This window comes from Lissotriton vulgaris, chromosome 5, assembly GCF_964263255.1.
Source record: "Lissotriton vulgaris chromosome 5, aLisVul1.2, whole genome shotgun sequence".
In the NCBI taxonomy this organism is placed as follows: Eukaryota; Metazoa; Chordata; class Amphibia; order Caudata; family Salamandridae; genus Lissotriton; species Lissotriton vulgaris.
The window spans coordinates 1374764066-1374786191 of record NC_141693.1 but is presented as its reverse complement, the minus strand read 5'-3'; the positions used below and the strand labels follow the sequence as shown (position 1 = coordinate 1374786191).

The following is a 22126-nucleotide window of genomic DNA, read 5'->3' as shown; positions in this document are numbered from 1 at the left end:
ATCGCCAAGCATGTTGGGGTCCTGAGGGATTTGTGGAAGATAATAGATAACATCGAGTGGCAGCTATTGGATTCCGAAGCCTCTATATTGCGCTCCCCGACTCAGCAGATGAAGAGTGGCATCGACTGAGTCTTCTAGTCGAGTCCCGGGAAGCAGCAGAGCGGGAAACAAACGTCCTCAGTAAATATGCTGTGGCACGCCGAAATGCCAAGGGCGAACTTCCGGGGCGCACATCAACGCAACTGTTAAGGCCCCCGTATGCCAAGGCTTACATTACTGTGCTCCGATCTGATGACACGTCCGACATTAGAGACACTTTGTTAGCCTATTACAAATGCTTGCACACCTCTAAACCAATGCACACCTCCTCGGAACGCAAAGAGTACTTCGAGGAAAATGCGTTGAAATATATGCAGGATTTCCTTGCTGAATCATTTTCGAAAGACAAAATAACCGATGCCATAACTGCGCTGAACGCTGCATCTGCTCCTGGCCTTGATGGTCTCACAGGGGACTTTTATAAGCAATATAAGGATACCCTAGCACCAAAACTTATAGAAGTATATCACAAATCATTAGAGAGATACCAGCTGCTGCCGACCCTGCAGGAAGCAGTGATAGTCCTGCTTCCCAAACCTGGCAAGGATCCCTTGCTTTGGGGGTCGTACAGGCCGTTATCCCTCTTGAACTTCAACTACAAGATATTAGCGAAAACGATCTCGACGTGCCTTACTTTATTTTTAGACAAAATCATATCCCCTGTTCAGTTGGGGTTTGTCCCTCGTAGATCTACTTCTCTAAATCTCTGTACGCTATTTGCGGTTTAAGATAGAATCAACCCGGCCACTCCGGCCACAGCAATATTGCTAGATGCTGAGAAGGCTTTCGATTCCCTCAAGTGGCACTTCCAATGGACGGTCATGTGCAGGCTGGGTATGCCCATTGGTTTCATCAATCCTACGAAACTGCTATATTCAGTCTCAACGGCCAGACTATGTTTGAATGGCACGCTCTCCCAGTCTTTCTCCGTCTCTCGTGGTACTAGACAAGGCTGTCCCTTGTCCCCGTTGCTCTTTATTCTAGCAATGGACCCCCTTGTTCGACACTTCCAGGAGTGACACCTTCAAAGCGTACTCCAGTTTAACACTGGACCACTGCTTGTGTCCTTCTACGCAGATGATATTATCCTATACATCCAGAATCTCCAAGACAATTTAGACCCTCTAATCCAAGAAATCATCAGATTTGGAGGCTTTTCTGGCCATAGAATCAATTAGAATAAGTTTGTGATTTTTCCCCTTACTTTGGGTACGGCCCACTGGGTGTGTGAATGCCCTCTGACTTGGAGCTCGGACTCTGTCAGGTATTTAGGCATAAACATTCATTTACACACCAACAAAATAATATTATCAAATTATGGCACAGCGATACATACATTGGAAAATGCAAGTAGACAGGTGGAATAGACTACAGCTCTCAATTGTTTGGTGAATCGCACAGATAAAAATGGTGGTCCTTTCTAAATTTTTTTACTTATTTAATAATATCCCTATCCCATTGCCGAACCGTGTCATTGACTTTATTCGCACACAGCTCATTAGACTGACATGGGGGGCAGACGCTCCAGAGTCTGCTGGGAAATCATGACACTCCGTTACCATAAAGGCGGCTTCGGTGTTCCTAATTTTCAGATTTATTATTTGGTCGCACAATGTAGTTATGCTCACGCTAGGTTCCACCCTGATGCCCGAATCCCATACTTACGCCCTGAGGCAGATCTAGTCCTACCGGAAAAGCTACGATCGGTCTTGCCCCTGGGCTACCCGCGTGATACACTTGACATCCAAACGGTATCGACAACCAGCTGGACCTGGCTAAAACTGACCAGGATGATGGGAACACCGCTGCTATACTCTCCAAATCTACCACTCTTGAATCCGCGATGGATTCCTTTCACGGGGGAGGGAATAGTGCAGCACAATCTAACACAGTTTGATATGAACTCCATTGGGGACCTCTACATAGATGGTCAAATCTTTTCCACCTCGGATGGAGACAAGTTTGCAGGGGCTTCGCTTGGCAAGTTTATACTTATGCGACTTGGTGCCACAATTAAGGCCAAGCTTCCTGGTTACCCGGTAGACCCGACCATTTTCCCCCTTAACCATAGTGCTAGGTAGTGCCACTGGGGAACATTTGATTTCTAGATTGTTAGGATACTGCATGGAGATAGTCCCAGTACGGGATGCTAAAGTACGTGTTGCATGGGAGACAGATCAAGGCCACCCAATACCTGATGACCAATGGGATGAATGCAGTCAGTAGACCAAGGAGATATCATGAAATAGCCGCCACAAACTCATTCATTACAAATTTCTGCACCAAATCTACATTACATCTGCGCAACCCCATAGTCTAGACCCCAATAGAACCAACTGCTGCCTGAAATGCAAATCCCCGAAGGCAGACTTTGCTCACCTTACGTGGACCTGCAGCAAAATTTGCTCATAATGGATTGACATACATCACCTACTTGGGAAAATGACAGGCTTGGCATTATCTTAAATTCTGGAAGTGGCTCTTTTGGGTTATGTGAAAAATATCCCGAAGGCAGTCCGGAAATTCACGGCGGTTGGGCTGCTCTTGGCAAAAAGGGAAATTGCGCTAAAGTGGGGGAGGAGAGTGGCGCCGATGAGTAAACATTGGCTGAATTGCATGGCATTTTGCAATTTAACTATGACTTGTACGCCTCCACATTGCCAAGTACATCACGCTCACGTGCTATCTGGGGCCTCTCAAACAATTTACAGCAATAACGAACCGTTGGACGCTGGCCTGGAACCACAATCTACACAATCGACTTGTACACACACTTTAGGAATGGGGCAGTTTCTGGTATTAAGCACTTTTCAATGCACAGATTGGGGTATTGGAGATGGGATGAGTGGGATAGCACATGGATGTAATGTTCTTTCTTGTGTGTTCACACTGCCTACATCATTGGGACTTTGAATAACAGATGCTAGACAAATTATGTACAGGGCATTTCTGAATATCCATTGTCATGGTACTGGAATTGGACCGATATTATGTTGGCATTACGAAACTGATAAATAAAGTTTAAAAAAAATATTGTATGGTATGCATGATGCACAATCCTGGAAAAGGTACCCCTACACCACCCAGTAATTTTGCACCACCCACTTTTCCTTTTGAAGACTTTCAGATGGAACTTGACAAATGCAATAATTTGAAGTATGTTTTAGTGGTTGTTTGTGTGTTCAGTAAATGGATTGAGGCTTACCCCACTAAAGACAATACAGCTGTTTCATCGTTTTGGTTTGCCCTGTTTGATCTGGAGTGATAACGGAAGTCATTTTAATGCTAAGGTCATCCAGTTAATTTGTGATGGCTTGAGTATCAAACAAAAAATGTCATGCTGCCAATCATCCACAGTCAGCAGGTTTAGTTGGGAAGTACAATGGTACTCTCAAACTCAAACTGGCGAAATTTCAGGAGACTACAGGGCTACAGTTGCCAGATGCTTTGCCATTGGCTCTTTGTCAATAAGAACAACAGCACATTCTTAGACAGGTGTTTCACCGTATGAGGTTGATCCAGCGCTCCTACCAAAATTCTGCATAAATGATGTCACCATCTACCACCAAACTTACCAATCAATACCAGGCCCATAAAAATAACAGAGCAGCTGAATCATGAGGCGAATGAATCTAATTTGTTGTTTACACTATCTACAATAAACAAGACCAGCTTGTCATTTAGTAAGTTTATTCAAACATGTTCATAACAACTTAGGCTTTGGAACTTTATTAAACAAGTTATAGAAAATGTCATTAAAGAAAGGTTTATTCAGCATTTATAAAGAGAGCTTGATTCAAGAAATATTATTCATTAATAGAATTAAGTGAAAAAGAGCATTTCCAAACCCTAACTAATTCCCTGTCTCTACCCTCATCGCCTGAAAACAAAGTCTTTAAAAGTCTCCTTTCCTTACGTGCGTTCGTCGATCAGCAGAACACAACCCTCTGGAATCAAGAAGCGTAGGCAAAAGTCTGCTCCTTGAGCCAATTCTTATACCTTAAAACTAAGGCTAAACTAACTATTTTCACATTCCAACAGCTGAATTCTGGCTCCCCATTGGCTGAACCACCTCATGCCACAGTAAATTGTGACATCTTCCACCTCAGGTCCAGGCTTTTTCACTAACCCATTGTTCATGCACAGAGTCCTGGCGGCACTTCCTTAGGCTGCTACATTTTGTAGCAAAGATGTTCATGTAGTGCACAAAAATGCCACAACTCACATCCTGGCCTTGAGCCCGTCCGTTCTGAGCTTCCCGTGGCACAATAGCAAACCATCCCACAGGGACACCTTTGGCAGTTCTTTTCAAAACTTTTTACAATAAAAGTTTATAGGCCTCTCATCTTTTTCAAAATAAGTTTTCTCTTGTGGCTTTACATCAGCAGGTCTCTTTTCAGAAAGCGTCAATTTTCTGCGCCACTTTTTCTTGCATCACTTTTTTTAGATTGCATTATTTTTCTGCAGCCAACTCTAAGCTTCATTTGGAAAACTATTATTTAAGCAAACATAAAACATCAATTAATTAAAGAATTGACATTTGTTCTGTTACCCACCCCCTTTGCTAAATGTTAACCCATTAAATATGTTACCTAGCAAAAGCACATTTAAGCAGCATATATTACCTTTGATATACCAATCCGATCTAGAACTGCATTTGTCACAGGAAAGACAAGACAAAAGCACATTTAAAAGCACATGCTATTATTTTTGACAGCAGCAGTTAGTATATGACAAAGACAATAGGACAATAATTATTGTATTTTTTCTTTTGCATTTACCAAAAATAAGCATAATGTTAGTCCCATGTGTTCATGTTGCACAGTTTATTCTAGGTTGATTTAATAACATGCAGCAAACATATTAGTTTTATTAAACATTATGGAAGTCTGACTTCACAAGCCTGAACAAAATATTGTTCATTAACCCGCTCCATCAAGGTCGTATTTGGACGCTCAGCAAATGTCTGGGGTGTCCTGTGCCTTCGTAGGTATCCACTGTTGATAGACTATCTTTGTCATCTAACTGAAAGTTTGCATTCTATTCACCAGCAGGTCTGGAAAGCCCTGCCAGCTATACCAGAGGGGCCGGGACACGACATCCAGCCTGGTGACCACATGCTCATTAGGAACTTCCAGTGGAAGAAGAGTTTGGAATGATGCTGGAAGGGACCCGAACAGGACCTCTTATCCACACGTAATGCCGTTAAAATAGATGGCCGGAAGTACTGGGTGCACGCCAGCCATTGCTGCAAGGTCCCTCTTCCTCTGCCATTTGACGAATGGGTGAAGGAGGGAGGTGGGGACTCCGAATTTGAGCTGATACCCCAGTTCGTTTCTTTTAGTGATGCAAGGCTGACCTGGACCAAAACAGATGAGGAAAATGATGAAGTGAAAAATGCAGTAGTCCCCCCAGAAATACGAGCGATTAAGGGGCTGCTGTTTGCTGATCCAACGGTGCCTGGGGTTGTCAAGTATAATTTGCGCCCTCGGTTGAGGAACTGTGCACAGAAGGAGAAGTCATATTAGATAGGGATGGACTGTGTAAGTCAGGTGTACTTGCTGTAGTACCAACGGAATCAGTTTAGGGTGATGTGAGACTTGTGCACTGTTTTGAACATTGGACAGGATAAATCGAAAGGTATCCCTTTGTGGGTACGTTATTCTGGTTGCCGTTGGATACATCAAGAGCTTAGGACAGAGCAAGCTCCATCACCAGTGCTCAAGTGCGCCAACGTATTGATGAACAATAGGAGTCTGTACCAGTAAGGCTCTGACGGACACTAGGAACACTTACCTTAACAATCATTTTTGTGGCATGTCTTTCCTTGCTTAATCATGCATCCCTTTGGTTGGCCTATTGCTGAGGAAGAACAGCCATTTGCACCACTGCATTCAATGACGGGTTGGTCAACAAAGAGTAAAATAGTTTGCATACTAATTGTTGTAATTGCACTATCGACAATATTTAGAATATCTTGGTTTCTAGAGGAGAAATTTCCTGTACATTCTTTGGTAGGCACTACTACAACTCGCCCTAAGTCCCACATCCGGGGAGCCCAGGGCGCAGGAGAGAGATCAGATGAAGAGTCCGAGACCTGGGACCTGGAACGTTGATGGGCTTCCTGCTCCACCTGTGACGCCTGAGCAGCCAACTACGAGAATTGGGCCCGCAAGGGGATCTCAGTGAGTCCCGCGGTCCCTGCCTCTACTCCTAAGCACAAGCAGTGTTGAGGTCTTCCTCCGGGCCTGTGGCTCTGGCTAAGGGATCCTAGGTATGCCTACAACCTGGAGCCTCGGATGGCACAACGTAGGAACACTGTTACACTGCTCCCTCAACCAATGAACTGAAGAGGGACCGAGTTAAAACTTGAGGCGACAACAAAATCCCCACCACCCTACCTGGGGCCTCAGAACGGCTGCTGAGGTCAGAGGGATTCACCCCCCACCCCCTGGAGGGCCCTGTGATCCTTGTCTCCCTCCCCAGCCCAAGCAGCAAAAAAAATGGCCCGAGGGCCTGTGGCGCCAATAGGGTGACCAGGAGTGGAGCCTGCCTGCCTGTGTTTTACCTGAAGCGGCGGTTAGACTCTGTGGTGCTGACTAAGACCCCTTGCACCCGGTAAATCCAAGATTTGCACAAGACTTTGGGGGTTTGGGACAATGAGACTCCCTGTGACTGCCCCTCGCGTATGCCTTGATGCCTTCAGTGTTGGCATTCAAGGGGATACCAGCCGGTTTAGAACTGCTCTCCCCTCCTGACTAACACTCCTCATCTCTGGCAAGGCGACTCTCCTCGGAGTGATGAGGGGTCCTTGACTGACTCCAGGAAGTCCTGACACTGAGCCAGAGTGTCAATCCTTGCCCATTGGTGAGAGATTGGACTGGTGAGGAGACCTTTAGATCTGGAAGGACCCTGGTAGATGGGCGATTGGATACCTGCCTCCTCTCCCCTAGGCACAAAGCTACACTGATCGGCAACCTGTGGTGGTTGGAAGACTCCTGGGCACAGAAGGACTTGGACCGGAGGTACCAGGGCAAAGAGTGCCTCAGAGGGGATCCATACATATGAACTGACCTACAGGGCAGCCAAGAGAGAGACCGTGGGGGTCCAGCTTCCATCTGCTCTGGGTCTTCCAGACGTCGGCCCAACCCAACTCGCTGCAGCCTGAGACCTTGCTGCCTCTACCAGACAACTGAAAGCCCAAAACTGGACCTAGGATGCTTGTTTCCAGTCCAGGTTGGACCTGGCGTGACAGTTCGGGCTGGACTGTTCCGACTGGGTGCAGGGTCAAGACTGATTTGCATATGTCTGGGTCCAAACTGAAATGGCATGGTGAGCAAAAAAAATGATGGAATTAGGCCCAGGTATCTGTACTGGGGTGAATGTATGACATTGTTCTACATTCTGTCCATCAATTGTTTTTTTTGCATTTGCCTCTACCAGATTGATCTGGAACAGGCCACTCTCAAGACGCACCTCCCCTACCCTGAACTCCTTGAACCCAGGACCCTGAAAGAAGTGAATCTGTGACATACTTCTCTCTAACTCTGCCCTGCCATCGCTATTCTCCACCCTGGAGCTACAATCTCGAGCTGCATATTCTGAGGCTTCAGAGTGGTCCCAGGGTCCTGTGGTCGTAAAGCCTGATGGCAGTGGATTGGGGAGAGCCTCTTTTCACAAAGTCCATAAGAAAGAGCTGAGACCAGTCCTGAGCCTCACCCAGACTTTGCAGACACTAGCTTGACTGGACACTCTTCACCACCCGCAATGGGGAGAGACCGAGGCCCCAAGACGCCCACCACACAAATGCAGACTAGAATGGACGACTTCACCATGATAGATTCTGGTTCAATTGGAGGAGCTACAGGGGGGCCTCCCTCCGCGGAGCAAACCTTAACACAATTCTGCAGGCGATCGGTGCATCCCAGGCTGTGGTGGAGGGCAAAATTGACGAGGTCCGAGTGGACATGGCCCTCATCCAATAAGATCTACATAACACCACAGCCCATAAGCCAGAAGCAGAATCTCGCCTTTCCACGGTAGAAGATGATGTCAACTTATTACAAGAGCAGGTGGCCCACCTCCAGACCCACACCAAAGAATTAAATAAAAGGGAGGAGGATGCCGAAAATTGGCACGGCGCAACAACCTCCGCTTGGTGGGATTTTCCAAGGGATGCGAACAGGGTCAGATGGCAATGTTTATAGAGAAATGAATAGAATCATGGATGTCCGAGGACACACTGTCGTCTTGGTTTGCTGTTGAATGTGCACACAGCTCCCTCATGGCACCATCATCGCCAGGATCCTCACCTTTAAAGACAGAGACACCTTCCTGAGCGAGGAGCAAAACTTGGGCACTCTGACCTTTGAGAGCCATAATATAATGATTTTCCACCAAAGATGTACATTCCCAAAGATGCTCTTACACAGAGGTCAAACACAAACTGCGAGCACTTGGTCTCCAATACAGGCTGCACTTTCCGGCTTGCCTTTGCATCGTCTTCCAAGAAAAGACACTCTTCTTCGATTCGTCACAATCCGCCTGGACCTGGCTACCGAAGAACAGCCCCTTGGGTCTCGCCCTATCTCTCTGTCCATTACCTCTGGATCCTGAGGCCCAGATGCTTTACCTCCCAAACAGCAGGAGATGTATAGAGTCGCGCAAGGGTCGTAGAGGCTGCAAAGAAGCGTCTAGATCACCTTGCCCGCCAGATCAGGAACCCGCAGATACCATCAATAAGATGAACTCCTCACCCTGGCTGCGATCATGCTCCGTTGACAATCTGCCCCTTGAATGCAGCCCCCCTGGGACTCGGACTTAGCAGCTGTAGACTCTGACTACTCTTGAAGTCCAGCGATTTGACCAACATGATACCACAATGAAGTGGAACCCGGAAGACTCACGTCACCGAACACTGGGATTCATATACCGGTGAACTGCAGACTCAAAATGACCTACCGATACTGCAACTGCATCCGTTATTGAAGGAGGGGTACTCCACGCATCTCCTAAGCTAGACGCTAAAGTTTAGCCTGTTACCTACTAGTTATGGGGCGACAGATGCTTCAGTTCCAGAAGTATAGGGTGAAGGGTTGTTTGTTGGGTTGGTAGGGTCTAGACTGTTGTCCATTGTTTAAATTTATGTTTCATGTTGGTTTTTCTTTTGTTCATCACCTGCAGCACCTTAACAACTAGCTATCATGCATGCATCTTGACTCCCCACGTCATACTACAGATGCTGGAGATATATTCTCCTGGAACCTCATGCAAGCACCAGATCTGGGTTCTCTGCCCCCACTGCTCTAATCATTGAATGTTAATGGACTGCTTGACTGCATTAAAGGAACAGCAGTGCTGAAGTATGCCCAAAGACACGCCCCAACGTTCTACTGCTCCAGGAGACTCACCTCATGGGCACTCCATGTCCCTTTCTCACACGACATGGGTTTCACAAGGTGTGGCACTCGGACTTTGAGAGGGGTGGCTAGCCTGCTACGAAGAGGCCTTCCCTTCATTCCCACCCACGTCAATAGAGACCTACAAGGTCGATTCTGGGACTCTAGAAGAGAACCCACTCAACTTGATCTCTATATACATCCGACCAGGTACAATAGCAGCATCATTGAAACATCTTGCCGACATAATCTCCACTCTGCCCTCAGGTCAGGTAATACTAGGGAGCAACTTCAACGCTGTTATGCAGCCATCACTTAACACTACTGATACACCCTCTCCCGCTAGGATAGCACATGCAGTAAGACTAACCGGCTGAGTGACCACGTCGGGCCTTTGCATTTTGTGGAGAATCTGGAACCCCCGAACTCCCCACCACACTCACACCTCAGCAGCACATCACACACAATCAAGAATTGACATGATCTTTGTGCCTGCCCCGACTGCTATAGAGTTGCAGATGCAGATATAGTTATTCTTCCCAAGGGAATCTCAGACCACTCACCCCTACTTATGCACTTGTGCGAACCCCCTGGGGCACTTCACCCGGTATGGTGTTTAAATTCCTGGTTCCTACAAAACAAGGAGATTAAAACAGAAATCAGGAAATAACTGCATCAATACTTCCTCACAAATGTCGGTTCTGTCCCCTTCCCAGGCATCCCATGGGAAACAGGTAAAGCCACCATCATAGGTGTGGCGAAAAGTCTGCTTCGGGCACAACCCACAACTCAGAATAGCCGGCTGACTCTCTTAGAAGTGCAGGCAACCCGTCCGGAATCCGAACTCGCCAGATTTCTGGATGAAGCACAAGACAGGCAACAGCGATAATCCACGAAAAAATCAAGCAAATCTCGCCGGAATCGGGCAAATTGTTTTGGTGCTCTTCCGTTGCCCGAGTCTATGGTTGGGGAGGCAAGAACAGGAAGTGGCTACCTACCCTCTGGCACATCACAAAGTTCCCGACATACGTGACCCCACTGGAACTACCAAACGCACGTCCCCCATGTTTGCACAAACGTTTGCTAACTATTATGCCTGCCTGTTCTCAGACCGCAAGCCTGAAGCCTCCCTCTCAGACTTGCTAGTCCATGAGAGAGTTAGCCTCCACCTGTTTAATGCAGTCTGAGGCAGCCGATTTGGACCTCCCCTTTACCCCAGAAGAAATAAATGCTGCGATCTTTTCACTAGCTGCCTGAAAAACACCAGGCCCTGATGGACTCCCTTAGGAGTATTACACCACATATCGAGACCTTCTGGTTTCTCATCTCTGTGCGCTATTTCACCATGTCATGGACACTGGGACATTTCCACCTGAAACAGATGTCACGACAACTGTGGTTATCCCCAAACTCAACCGCCCTCGTTAGCCTGTACAGAATATCGCCCGATCTCCATAATTAACACTGAAATCAACACCACAATTCTCACCCAATGCCTGCGTCCATTTCTAAATAAATTGATTTACCCGTCCCAGTGTGGCTACATGCCGATGTGAAGTACCAGACACTGTTTGCGGGGTCTGCACTTGGCTCTTGCAAACCACCATCTGCTTAATACCTATCTTGCACTCCTTCTGGTCGACTTTGAGAAAGTCTTTGACACAGTGGATTGGCTTTACCTCGAAGACGAGCTCACACTGATGGGCTTGGGTCAACAATTCCACAACTCTATCTGACTTCTATACTCCCACCGTAAAGCCAGAGTACTCGACAATGTGGCTCTCTCAGAGGCCTTTCCGATTCAAAGAGGTACAAGACAGGGCTGCCCCTTCTCACTGCTCCTCTTCACTCTAGCGATGGAGCCTCTAGCATGTCTCATTCGCACAGACGGCTGAATCCAGGGCTGGACATGGGTTAGCCATCACATCGATAAAATTGCGCTATAAGGCAGACGATGTCCTGCTCTTTTTGGCAGATCCAGCCCACTTAGGCCCTAGATGTTTCCAGACCTTTCAAGCCTTTGATAGCGTCTCAGGCGCCCGGCTTAACCCAGCAAAGTCAACTCTGGTTCCCCTCCACCTCTCCAGGGAGTGTTTTGACTGGCAATAATCCATCCCTCTTAGACGTCAATCATTTAAATATCTGGGCATTTGGGTTGCACTGCTCCCTGAGCTGGAATGGGTATTAAACATTAACCCTCTTGTTAAAAGAGCCAAGGACGTTCTCCTACGATGGCAAAATCTACCCTTTAACCCACTCGGGAAGGTCGCGCTATTCAAGATGATGATCATCCAGGACGTTTTTTTATATAGCATCCAAAATACCCCCTTCCACTTCCCGCGGAGTTGGTTCAAAGAGATGGATAGCAGGCTACCGGGTTACTGTGGGGAGGTGCGAGACCACGCATAGCCTTAGCCCGATGCCGAATTCCACCCTTTGATGGAAGCATGGATATGACTGATCTTTACCTTTATTATCTAGCAGCTCGACTGCTCATCCTCCACGATTTATTCACAGGGGGATGGTCTGACCCAGCCTACTAAAATGAACTCCGAGACATGGACTTTTCTCACACCCAGGCCATTCTCTACGGTTGCCCAATACCCAGAACACTCCCAATGGTTACCCGTGCGGTGCTGCTGGTCTCGCGCTCGGCCCTCAAAGACACGGACCGGGACAACAAATTGACACAGCAGACACCTCTCTGGCAGGGCACATGGCTGGGTGAGGTAGTGACACTGAAGGGTTTCAGGGGATGGGATCACATCGGTATATCACAGCTAGGTGACATTTGAACAGGTGACCACATCAGGACATTTTAAGACTTACACACCTGCCACACCCACCATGACTCACTGTTATATAAAAACTTAGCTGTGGCATGCCCTTAGCACCCACATATCCACAGTACCATGCTCCCCAAGTTTAGCCCCCCAGAAGCGCAAATTATGATGGGCAAACTGGGTACAGGAGGAGTATAGCGTATATGTTGCACCCTTACTAACAACGGCCCTGCATCACTTGACTTAATTTGCCACACATGGGAAGAACGCCTGGGCCCCTTGGAAGAGGAGGATTGGTGGGATGCCCTTATGGTACCCAAGACCATTACCACTTCTGAGAAACTCCGACTAATTCAACTATACTATTTGCATATCGCCTATCTAACTCCCGAACGGCTCCATAAGGCAGGCTTGTGCACCTCACCACAGTGCACTCGCTGCGCGCAACTACCAGCGGACTTCTTTCACATGGTCTCGTCTTGTTCCCCAATCACCATGTACTGGAATGTAGTAGAATCCGAGCTCATAAATGTCCTAGGTTGGCAGGTGCCCCACAAACCACTACACCTTATTCTGGGAGTTATGGATGGCCTGGATGGCTCCAGAGTGGACAAACTGTTCCTGGGGACGACCACCATGGTGGCCAAACATGATATTGCAGCAACATGTTCACAGTCAGATCCACCGAGAATAGCTACATGGCGCAGAGGGGTAGACTGGTGTGCCACACAGGGGAAACCCCTGTATATTGCCAGAAGCTGCCCATAGAAACATGATAGAATAAATGGTTGCAACACCTGGGTTGAAAAAATCTCTAGGTCTGTGCACTCTTCTTGTTAACACTGGACATATACAGTGGTTCGTAGTTTCTATACATGTAAATGCATTGACCACATGGACAGGTTGTTCAAAGCCAACTATGATAATTATCTGTGCTGTAATGTCAATCTTTCTTTCTTTTGCAAAATTTCCTTTGTCAAAAATCAATAAAATTGAATATCAACAAATTGAAATCATCAGATGCAACATAGAAGTACCATTCAGACTCTAGTCAAAAGGGTTGTTGACACAAAGGATATAGATCCAACAAACATCAATGCATATCAATTTGGGGATGCTATAAAGGGCCTACTACCTTTTTAAGGCCCCATGTCTAATAGCCTTCACGTTTGTCAGTTAACAAGAGTTGTTGAGGGTGTTATCAATACAACTGATGGGATGATGACAAACCTCACTGCTGAGCTCCAGGCTACGAGATTAGTCAGTTTGCAGAAGCGGATGGTGCTAGATGTCATACTTGCAGATAGGGGAGGGGCCTGTCGCATCATTGGCAGCAGCTGTTGTGTTTACTAACCTGATAACTCTCCCAATGTGCATGCAGCTATACAAAAATTACATAGAGCCTCGTCTGACATACACCAGGAAATTGGTACTTAGACACTGTCGGGTGGTTTTGGAACACACTCACATATTGGGGTTTGAATATTCTCACCTTCTTAGCTGTGGTGCTGGTATCTTCTTTACATTTTGCCTCTGCATACAATGTCTCTCAGCCTGTTGCTCCTTTGAGTTAATATTCTCAGCCCCAGACAGAAATTGTCAATTCATTATACTACTGCCGCAATTATGATACAAAAGGATATTGATAATCTGATGCAGATGATGAAGTTATTTTTGACACTACATCTTTCCTTGCAGCCTCTATTCCTGAAACTGAATATATGGATTGTTCTGAATACTGATGTTCCTTTGTCCATGAAAATGTTATATTTTCTTTGATCATTTCCTGAAAATAGTTAGCTCATGCTAAAAGGAGGGTCTGTTGTAATGAAAATGTTTTTGCTATCTTTGCTTGTGCATTAATCTATGTAAGTTAGCATTCCCGGCACCATTTTAAGGTTGGTCACAATTTTGAACCATAATCGAAACTAATGTCTGTCTCTCTGAAAAACTGTTTTTGGTGAGTTTCATTTCTCCAAGGCCTTGCTTCGTTAATGAATGCACTGTTCTTATTACCACATACCTTTATTTACCGGATAGAGGCCTTATCCCACCAGTCTAGTGATGAGCACAGACAGAGTGACCTTGGATAGGAGATAGTGTGTTTCCGGCCTCAGATTCTAGACCTATCCTACTGTACTTCTTTGTTTAGCTGCATCTGCCTGGAAAATTCTATTATTGGTTCTGCATTGTCCATAATATATCTCCATGTTTGCTGATGTTAGTCCCTCTGCAGCACTCCTTTGAGACGGGGCAGATCGGGCTCCACTCAAGTGTATCTGAATAAATATAGTGGTTTGTATTCTCTACTGTATGACCGACTCTTCATTTGGTATGGAAGGCTGCAAGGTGGTCGCGAGTGGCCCCGGTGACCCTAAACAGTCAACTTCCTTCAATAGAACCCGTGGAAAGTTCTGTTTGGATTCCTCCCATGATTATCACAGAGAAGGCTGATGCAAATGTGTGTTTCTGTGTCGACTTGAGGAGCCTAAATCAAAACATTATCTCAGATACCTTTCCCTTACTAAACATAAATGAACTTGTCTTACTGTTGCAGGGTTGTAAGTATTTTTCCAAATTGGACCTTTGTCACGCATATCACCAAATACGTTTACATGGCACCTCTAAGCATCTAACAGCGTTCATTACAATGGAGTTTCCAGTTTACCAGGATGCCGTTTGAGCTGACCTCAGCTGCTCGTGTTTTTCAGATGATGGTGTCAGAGGTGTTTAAAGGTCTAAAGAACATCATATATTTCCAGGATGATATCATGGTATTTTGTGATAGTGTGAGAACTCACAATCTTGCATTAAAATAACCCCTCGCAGGGTTGATGGAGTCTGGGTTTACACTACGCAGGGAGAAATGTGCTTTTCTGGTTACTGAGGTGGAGTATTTGGGGTACACTATCTCCTCAGAAGGGGTGAGACCAAAGAAGGATCTAGTTGCCTCTATAAGACAGGCTCCAATTCCTTGTAACAAGGACCAATTGTGTTCATTTCTAGACCTAATTGAATATTACTACAAAAATGAACCATTAAAAGGGCTTATGAGAAATGGGACAGTATTTGTGTTGGAAGCAGAGCAGCCAAGATGTTTTCAAATAATCAATGAAGAAATGTATAATGCAAGCATTCTTGTACCTTTTGATGTCAATGCTAAGACCGTTGTGACTGTGGATGCCATTGAGTCAGGCATAGGGGCAGTTTTAGCTCAAAGTGTGGGCACCTCAGAAAGAACTGTGACATTTGTTTCTTGTACTTTGACTGCTGTTGAAAGTCACTTCTCGGTCATAGGGAAGGAGACCTTAGCAGCAACATGGGGTGTAGAATACTTCAGAACAAATGCGTGGGGATGCAAAGTTTTACTCTGCACTGATCTCTGTTGAAAACTTTGTCACCAGGAAGGGCAGGAAAAGGCTCAGCTAGACTGGCTTGTCTGGCATCCAGGTTGCCGGAGTACAACTTTCAGGGAATTCATTTCTGGCTGGCGAAATGTGCAAGCTAATTGTCTGTCACACTTGCCCCTGGAATGGAAGAACGTGGATGAGGTTGGAGTGTCCAAGACCACAAGGGAAGGGGCCATTGCCAGTGTAGAAGATGTGGTTCAAACAGTGGCGTGGTTGACAAAGATGAGTGGATACTTGATTTGCAACAAAATGAAGTTTTGAAGGTCGGGTTAAGTCTCATTCTCAATGGTGGACGCAGAAAGAGCACTTTGCCATTAGTGTGAGGCCCTTTAATGCAGTAATAGACAAGCTATCTATTGTCACCAATCAAATTGTTATGCGGGGTGTTAAAATTATTCCCCCATTTGGCGTACGCAAAAGATTGTTTGACATAGCCCATGAAGGTCATTTTGGGCAGGCTGTGCCAAAAAACGGTTGAGGAGTGGGTTTTGGAGGCAGTAAATGGATAGTGACGTGGGTGAGTGGGTCGAGAGGTGCAAAAATTGTTATGAGTGTGAAAAAAGGTTGAAGGTTGTGACACAGGCAGTTCCATCCTCCATTCAGGACCTTGGTGAAGTGTGGCAGCATGTATCTTGCAAACACAAGGAGATGATGGATGGAGTGATGAAACATTTCAGACACAGTCACAGATCTGGGTTCTTTATCTCAATTTGCCACCTCAGTCCAGACCCAGCCATGTGCAAATCAGTCTTGACCCTGTACCTCATGGGAACAGTCCAGCCCGAACTGCCAAGCCAGGTCTTTCCTGAACCGGAAACAAGTATCCTGGGATCGGTTTCAAAGTAACACCCCTCATCAGCCAGGCTAGTTTGAATCCAATGGCAAAGTGAGCAAGAGACCCATATCTGAGCATACCCTGCCAACTTAGGGTGAACACCACCTTGTATTTGCTTTGTTCATCCTAAGTTGGCAGGGAATCCGGTCCAAGGAAGACATAGCTTGGAAGTTCCGGCTGGACGGTCCCCATGAGGCACAGGGTCAAAGGGTCAAGACTGATTTGCATTTAGCTGGGCCTGAACTGGGTAGCGAAGTGAGCTAAAGAACGATAATGGATTCAACCCAGATCTGTGACTGGGGGTGAGTGTTTGAAAAGTTTCAGCATCCGTCCATCATCTCCTTGTGTTTGCTTTGTTTGCCCTACGTTGGCAGGGCATGCCAAGACATGGGTCCCTTGCTCACTTTACCACTGGATTCCAGCTAGCCTGGCTGATGAGTGCCGTTAGCCCGAAACCGGTCCCAGGATGCTTTTTTCCAGTCCAGAGAAGACATGGCTTGGCATTTCGGGCTGGACTGTTCCCATGAGGCTCAGGATCAAGACTAATTTGCATATAGCTGTGTCTGAACTGGGGTGGTGAAGTGAGCTAAAGAACTATGGAGGATTCAACCCAGATCTGTGACTGGAGGTGAGATTCTGAAAAGTTTCAGTGCTCCGTCCATCATCGCCTTGTGTTTGCATAGTGTATTTCTTGACTTCATTGGGCCAATTTCAGGAGTTCAAGTCAACAAGAGATTTGGAATAGTTCTTATGGAAATCCATTCTAGGTGGTTAACTGTGCATCTAATATCTCAGGTTACTACTAGGGTCACCATAAATGTATTGCGCAGTATATTTAGAGAAGAAGGTTTTCCAACGGTATTGATTACAGTTAATGGCACACTATTGACTCGAGTGAATTTTTGTGTTCTTGTGGTGTCAAGCACTTCAGCATCGCACTCTATAATCCTCAAGCCAATGGTATCATGGAAAAGCTAACTGTATGATCAAAGGAGTGATTGAAATAGCCCTCACCAATAACCTTAATGTTGAGAAAACTATAGATGAGTTAGTGTGGGTTTATCACACCACCTAGAAGGTTGCTACTGGTGTTGTGCCTTTCGTTGCCATGCAAGCGAGAAAACCTTCAACTAAGTTGTTATGTGTTGGCAAGACCTTTTGGCTATCCTGTGGCTGAGGAATTTTCCAAATATGAACTGTGGTAAGACTTCTTTTGGTTACCCTGTGGTTGGAGTATGTCCAAATAAGAACTGTTAACTCAGAAGATACCATGGAAATGGAAAAATAAAGAGAAGAAAAGAAACTCAATACCACTGAAGAGAGTTCTTTATTGATATGTACACTTACTTTTGCAAGCGTTGCTCAGGTTTGAAATTGTGACTAAGTTGTTACTTGTTTGGGCCAGAGAGTTGTTGGAGGGAAAGTCAGTGGATGTCAGGAACGAATGTCGCCCACTCTCTGTCCCTGTGGGGTGCAAGTGCCCTTCGACGATTCAGGCAGGGGGCTGGGTCAAGGTGAGTTCTGGTCACTGGAAGAGTAGTTTGAATACTTTTGGGGGCCCTTTTCAAGTTAAAGAGGTTCATCAGTGGCATGTGGTAGTGTTTAATGTCGAAAAATGTAATTTGCTCAGGGTGGCCAAGTATTGTCCTAATGACAAGTTGCCCAATAGGAATGTATAGGGTGATGGGTGTTCTGGCTACATGTTGGCACAGAATCACCAGTTGTGTAGTTCCCCTTGAGTGGGTGAAGGTGTGAAGATGGCTGGTCCTGATGGGGATAGCCTGGGCAGTTGTCGGCGTGTCAATGCTGGTGATCAAGAGGTACCGTGCAAACAAGTTCGCCAGAGAGCCACACTCCCCTGCGAGTTAGAGGACCTCTCCACATTTGCAGGATTTCATGGAGGGGTAGCGCATTTTCTGTAATTCTTGTGTTTTCATTTTTCGTTGCAACCTTTTCACCTGTGTTTCACCTTTGTGGTGAGCATATTGTATCATTTCATTATTCGCAAAATAACCTGTTGTTTATTGCAATTGGCTTCCGATGTATCCTTTGTTTATGTATTTTAGTTTTGGTGTTTCTTTTTCAACACCCATGTTGGTTCTTCATTTCCTAGAAATGTTCTTTTGAGTTTTGTATCCCATTGTCTTCATTGTTGCTGTAAGTCCCATGCATATATAATGTACAAACTGTTCCTGTGTCATGGTGCTGCCATCGTGACACAGCGCACTTCGGCAGTAGCTGCTGGCGTGTAACAAGGGACACCGCGCTACCTGTGTACCGTCCTGGATAAATCTATCTTCTTCAACGTGGTTTTCCTGTCCTAACTACAACACTCTCCATTTTTACCCTCACACTCCGATTGGAAAAACAACTTAACTCTGCATTAGTTAAGTAGTACCACCGATCACTGATTTTGATTTACCTTCAAAGACACTCAGTAAAGTTATTTCACAGCCTCATCATTTCAGAACAGAAGCTTTTTTTACTTTTCTATACAACAAAGTCACAGTTGTTGCATATTTATGTTATGCAACTTGCAACCATTGACAAAGCCAATAGTCCTGGCTTATTGTAGGTGTATTGTTACTTGCTGAATTTTATATTTGGATGGTATGCAGTGACAGAAGCAGTAAAATACCAGTTGGGGAGACCACTATGGAAATCAAAGATTTTTAGTTTACATGTTTTTAAGTCGCGCCCTTAAGTACATCAGCCAGGCCTCTTTGACAGACAATGGGTCCGATTCACAGAACTAACTTAAGACAAAATCCTTAACTTACTACCATTTTGGTATTCACTGAAGGCACTTACTAATTTTGGTATTCACAGAAGGCATTTACTCATTTTAGGACTCCTAAATGCCTTCTGTGAATACCGGAAGTCTTAAAATATGGATTTTTCTCAGGGGCAGGGGCAGGGTGGGGGGGTAGTGGAGTGTGACATACGACAGGAAAGTTGAGAGTAAATGAATAAAAGCACTTAGTTTGCGCTCGCAACATCGCCGAGTCCCCCGCTCTGCCTTGCTGCCCTACTGCGTTACCTGTGCGAGCTGCCACTGTAAAAAAGATGATGATGGCAGGAACAGGATAGTTGTTATCTAGCCGAGTCCAACGTGCAGGTTCCTGTGCCAGGGTGATGTTCGTTAAATTGAAGTAATGGCAATATGAAGTTAAGGTTTACAAGTAATTTATTGCCAAAGAAATTCTTCAGCACAACGGGAGCTGGGGCGGCTGCTGCTCCGACAGATATTCCTCTGCTCTCTTCTCCATTCCATTTTACATCATCACGTTCTAACACAGAGCTGCTACCAGATCCCAATTGGGCCAAAGTTAATAGCATCTGCTATACATATATATTTTAACATATGAATAAAAAGAACATAGTCATAATGGCAATGCCTGGGGTGCAGACTGCACATGAAGCTTAGGGACTGAGGAAAGAAAGATAGGCATTGTACGCGTATATGGATTAGCTACGTATCGCAAAGATATGCTGGTGAAACTGTGGCTGCCTCGGGAATCTGTGCCTGTGTTTTGGGAGAAAAGAAAACGGATTACTCTGGGACACTGTTAGACCTTTCCACAAATTGGGGAAGAATACAGCTGTTCCTGATGGGCGGCCAGGCCAAACTGGCCATGGATATTTACCCTGATCTGGGTCTCAGATGGGAATCCGAAATATTGAGGTCCCTGATAGCACATGCCGTGCATACACCAAAGAAAACTCCAACCCATAACTTAGTAGCATCTGCAGGTACCCACGACCAGCAACATTTAAAGTTCACCGAGGGCAGGATGCTGCAGGCTTGGCCTGTGCGGCTTAATAGGCAGATGCATGGAATCTAAAGCACCTGACGCATGTGCTGGGTCTCCGTTGGTTTTGCAGCAGAGACACAAGTCTTTGATGCCTTGCAGGCAGAAGAGAGGCCTCTGATGCACAGCAAATGTGAATATACAGCCAATATTTGACAACTTGATACTTAGGCCCTCATTCCGATGAGGACCGCCGACTACCATGGTATTGGGCAGGTGACCGGCCAACAATGAGTCGGTGGTCTCACCTGCCCTATTATGAGAGGGCCGCCATGCAGGTGGTTGTAAAGTGCTTTTTCTACTGTAGCTTGTGCTGCAGCCCAGGAAAAGGGCTGCAGCACAAGCAGCAGTAGAAAAAGGCACGTTGTGCACATCCATGCACCGCGTGCCAGGCACCATGGATGTGAGGAGGCACACGACATGTGCCCCCAGGCCACTTAGCAATGGCCTACAAGGGCGGGGACCCTCCTTGGATCCCAAATTCCATTTCCAGCTGTCTTTTCATAGCAGTGGTACAGTCAGTCGGAAAGGGATATCCTATTCCCCACGCCAGTGTCTGTGCAGGCACCGCCTCCATTGTAGAGTTAGGAATCCCTAATCTTTGATCCTGTTGGAGGCGGCAGTCCTACCCCCCACCTCTGCAGTCTGAGCGGCTGCATTGTAATGCAGTGGTTCGACCAATGCCCTGTGGCGGTCCGCCCACCAATGTAAAGAGGGCCTAAAGGTTGCATTTCCATTTTGTGGTTTATATGTAATCGAAAAATTAAAAAGCAGACCATCGTAAATATGACTGCAGTACGCGAAACTGTATAAATGACATAGCTTTAATTAAAGTTACATGGTTAGCAAGACAAAAAATCCCATTAAAATTGCTGCAGTCCGATTTATATTTCTAACACGTTTGTGTTCTTTTATCCAACATGTTTGTGCCATTTCTCGAAAGTTCATTAAATGGAAACAGTCAGAAAACGTTGAATGAATGCAAAATTAGAAAATTCACATTATTTGCTGTTGAATTCATTTATGCAGCTTTGTTAGACATGGTTTCAATCCCCGTTGAATTCTTGCTACTTAGGTGGGGTGCATGCCTGAATTTTAAAAAGCCTGGCATCACTAAGAGACAGAATGTCGAATCACACTGTGTGCAGTGACTAAACATTCATTTTAATCCACAGGGGAGGAGATGTATTAATCAACAGTTCTTTTTGATGGAGTGAGTGTACTAAGAGCTCTCGTAAAAATGTAAACACCAGCTGCATGTCATGGAGTCAGCCACCATCATGCCACATTGCATTAAGTCATATCATCTTCAAGCAGGCTCCATGTAATATACATTACTTGCTACTGTGCCACGTCATGATAATGCCCATCATACTCAAACCTCTGCCTAGCATCAGGGCTAAGGGGGCATGACGTCAAGAGAAAAAACTCTGGCATGGGGCCTGAGGGTCTGTAGTGAAGTGCAAATATTACAATGAAATAGAAGAGCAAGAAATAACAACATGTAGGAAGAAGTGGCTAACAAAAGCAATTTACCATACAATGAAGAAATATGGGAATATTTGTGCTCTACGGTTTCCCAACTCACGGTAGATCCTTTGTCAGCACTGTACAAGGCATAAGTGATCAGTACGAACGTTTATTAAAGTAGGCCCTGCAGCACACAAAGATAGCAACATAGGATAAAAGGTCAAAGGATGAGCGCTATACCTTTAATACTGCATAATTTACTCTGCATTGTTTTCCCCTCTCTTTTGTGGGTTCCCTCTCATTACACACAAAACAACTT

At 45.7% G+C, this 22126-nt stretch overlaps 1 protein-coding gene across 1 annotated transcript in view; it reads left to right on the top strand.

Moving 5' to 3' along the window:
- Positions 1–356: 356 nt before the first annotated feature.
- LOC147712620 (uncharacterized) overlaps positions 357–22126 on the top strand; it is a 158363-nt gene continuing 136593 nt past the window's right edge. Inside the window, exon 1 of the mRNA XM_086919670.1 lies at positions 357–639. Within this exon, the coding sequence (XP_086775796.1) occupies positions 357–639 (283 nt within the window). The remainder of the gene's footprint in view (positions 640–22126) is intronic.